Source organism: Lagopus leucura, unplaced genomic scaffold (assembly GCF_019238085.1).
Source record: "Lagopus leucura isolate 7727_CA_CO unplaced genomic scaffold, USGS_WTPT01 33565-0_obj-0_obj, whole genome shotgun sequence".
Lineage (NCBI taxonomy): Eukaryota > Metazoa > Chordata > Aves > Galliformes > Phasianidae > Lagopus > Lagopus leucura.
Window position 1 is genome coordinate 1 of NW_024967162.1, and position 3,638 is coordinate 3,638.

The 3,638-nt window shown below is 35.1% G+C and overlaps 1 protein-coding gene across 1 annotated transcript; it reads left to right on the top strand.

Moving 5' to 3' along the window:
- Window positions 1-1,307: 1,307 nt before the first annotated feature.
- LOC122192981 (dynein axonemal heavy chain 7-like) lies at window positions 1,308-3,378 on the top strand (the record flags this gene model as incomplete). The annotated part of the gene is made up of 3 exons (XM_042893677.1): window positions 1,308-1,333; window positions 2,158-2,312; window positions 3,173-3,378. Coding segments are annotated over exons 1-3 (387 nt in total), but the record flags the coding sequence as incomplete, so codon positions are not given.
- Between the last annotated feature and the right edge of the window lie 260 nt (window positions 3,379-3,638).

Below are 3,638 nucleotides of genomic sequence, written 5' to 3' on the forward strand. Positions count from 1 at the left end.
AAAAAAAAAACCAAAACGATATTCAGCTTCAATTTAATATATATTTCAGGTATTTATGACAGCACTTTTGTGTTGATTGGTTCTTTGTAGCGGATTGATTAAACAGAAGCTATTCGCAGAAGAAATACAAAGTGATAAACGTTCTGTTCTACAGCTTGGCTTTATCCTATTTTGAATTCAAGAACGATGCAAGAAGTGAAAGAATAGAATTTTGAATTCTATGCTCGTAGTATAATCAGTAGATACAAAAGAAATCATCCTTCAAAAACTAAAGCTCTGTTAATTTAAAATGAATGTGCTGTCTGTTACTACCAAGGGGTGTTTCTGCAGGGCTAATGGAGATTATTTTGTAAATCCTTCTTTGAGGATAACTTACTTTTTCCCTGTATGGAAACGCTACGGAGATGATATAGATTTCAACTGCTTGTCTACAGACAGTATTTTGCCAAATGACATAACATCCAGTCCCGTTATGACTCAACAAAGCACCTCTCACTTTTGTCCGGTAGGCTTGCCAGCACATAGCTACCGATTTGTAGCTACTGGGTTTTCTTCTTAGGGCAACTGAAGCTGAGTTCATCTTGTTCTGACTGGTGTTCTCTTTGTGATTGCTACCTTGTATACTTCGTTTCACATCTGTTGCCCTGTGTTTTCCTACAAAGAATAAAAGGTTCTTAGAACCAGGTTAATGGCTGGCAAGCCTGTTAGTAGATACTTATGTAACAGGTACCTCACATCTTTTCTGCAATATTGCATCGCATGAACTTGCTGATACAAACCTTTTCATTTTTGTTGTTGTTTACCTGAAAATTCTTGTCAGTGTTTGAGGAGGCCGATGTTGTGCAATGCTGGTGGTCGGATACTTCTTTTAGTGCAGAGCAAACGTTTTCACACTTAGATAATATTGTATATTAAGCTAACGTTTCGAAACATAGATGTGCAGTTAATAATTCAGCTTTGGTAATTAGGCAGGTGCTGTGAGTACAAAACTAAACAGATGTCAAAGAATAATTCACTAGCTAAAAACCCCAGTGTATTTTTCACACTTAAGGATTAGAATTGATCGTACGTCTGGAAGCGAAACATTTTACCAATGTTTTGGAGGCGTGCTGGGATTATAAATGTAACATGTAACTTTGTAAGCAGTTACCATATTAATAATTCGATTACCTAAGCTCCAAAGTTGACGCATGTTAATGAATCCACCGCTTCCACAGTACATCCCCTCCCCTCACTAATATAAAGCTTTGATCAAAATTCCCTTTGAACTGATGAGAAGATGATTAGCATTTTAAAACTAAATAATGATGGCTCGCAATTTTGAAAAAATCAGGTAAATTTAGCTCAGGTTGAAAGTACATGTTATGCTTGTCGTTATATGTGTGTGCTTATTTTTTTTAGGACCTCAAGAACAATATAAAAATGCAACTTGAGTTTTTTAGAGCAATAAACACTTTTTTTTTTTTTTTTTTTTTTTTTTTTTTTTAAAGGAAGAATTTGAGAACTATTTGGAGATATTTTTGGAAGTATACACGGTATCACTTGTGCATTTTCATCCATTAAAAATGGTTTCAACAGCAATGAAAACCATCCGTGTTTAACTTTTTTTAGAGTCAGCATACCTACGTGTGGTAAAGAATGCTGCAAAAAAAAAACCCCCATAAAGTAGTAATTAGCTCTGGCAAAAATAACATGGAGACGTTCTGCATGTCCATTGTGCTTTGGGAGTAGGTTTAAAAGATGATACCTTGAAGTATAAGTCACCTCTTGCATCGAAAATTCCATTCGTTCGCTTGGCAATGCTAACTTAAGTCTACAACATTAAAGCTATTCAGAATTTCCAAACTTACAGCGATCTTTTTAGTTTGAAAGAATTATAAAATTAAATGAGATTAATCTTTCTAGGATTTAAGAATTATTATTCTAAGAACTTTCTTTGAAAGTGGGAAATTATTTTTTGTGGGCAAATAACTTGAAGTTTCGTGTTTCCTCTTAATCCGTTAAAGATTACAGCCGAGCATGTACCTCAGCTGTAGGATTTTGGACTCACAAGCTTTTGTTTTAACGAAAAAAGAAAATACATTGCCTTAAAAACGACTTTGAGGTAACAGTAAAGAGCTTATGTTTCAGCCTTTAAATGTGTATTTTTCCCTTCAGAAATGCGAGAAGATGGCCTCTTATGATAGATCCTCAGGGTCAAGCAAATAAATGGATAAAGAATATGGAAAAAGTCAATAGCTTGCACGTAATCAAGCTCAGCGACCCTCAGTTTGTTACGACACTGGAAAATTGCATTCAGTTTGGCAGTCCTGGTAAGTTATTGAATAATGAAAGCGTAAATTACAGGAAAACCTAGAGAGGGCACAATTAAATAAAAAACAGAACTCCGGCATTAAATTATAACTATCATCATTGATGTCTTTGATGCAGGTTATAAGCTAATTCTTAGGAGAAAACGATTCTAATCCTCAGTTTAATTGGTATCTTTTAATTGCTCTGCAAGAACTGTCACGTCTTTGTTTTCACGTTACAATCATTTGACTTCTAAAAAGTAATGTTGTTTCTATTTATGGCTTTTTAAGAGTATGAATTACCGAAGTGCTAGGCTGTGATAATTTAATGATTCCTGGATTCTGTAATTTTACTGCAGGCTGCCGTACTGTTGTACCCTCAAACATAAACGAGTTAGTTAATAGAATACGTAATGATAATCGCAGCTAATTTAGTTGGATAACTGGAGCTGAAGTAAAGAAATAGATTGTTTATTCTCCATTATTTTTCTTTTGATTTTGATATTCTTTCAGTCTTGCATTGAAAGACAAGAAGGCGTGGATACTCAAAGTGATTTCTTTCGGTGGCACGTGGCGTATGATTTGTTGTTACGTCCATTTTTAAGAATGGTAATCCATCGGCAGCAGTAATAGGAGTTTCAGCTGCTTGTTTGAAAATAGATATAATATTAGGGAAAAAAGATGAAATTAAAAATTCAGTTCTTTAATTTGGTTTTCATTTGGCCGAACGCTCTAAGAAACGTTAATTAGATATGTAAATTTTGCCCGGTTGATATTTTCACTTTTTGTGCATTGCTTACAAATTGCAAAAGACAGTCACTGAGTAGTATAAATAGTATAAATGCCGAGACGGCCCTACTAACGCTTACGTTGTGTTGAAGTGCTTCTAGAGAATATCGGAGAAGAACTGGATCCTATTCTAGAGCCACTGTTGCTCAAACAGACGTTTAAGCAGTCGGGAAGTATATGCATTTGCCTCGGAGACTCCACTATTGAGTATGCTCCTGAATTCCGCTTTTATATTACGACTAAGCTGAGAAATCCACATTATCTTCCTGAAATATCTGTCAAGGTGAGAATTTTGAAAGTACAACTCTGTTTTAACTTCACAGTGATTCCTTGGCTTCAGCGGGGAAGGTTTTTTGGCATTTGTTGATTCTTCCTCACTTAGAATTTTTTGTTTTCTTTTTGGCACTGCTGGAAGACCAGTGTTGTATCTCGTATCTAATACGTCACCTTGCAATACCAACGTATTTTCATACTCTAAGAAAATGTTGATTTATTTTAACACCTTTTCCAGTCTGTATCTCTTGATGCTCTCAGTAACCTTTACTACAAAAGCGTATT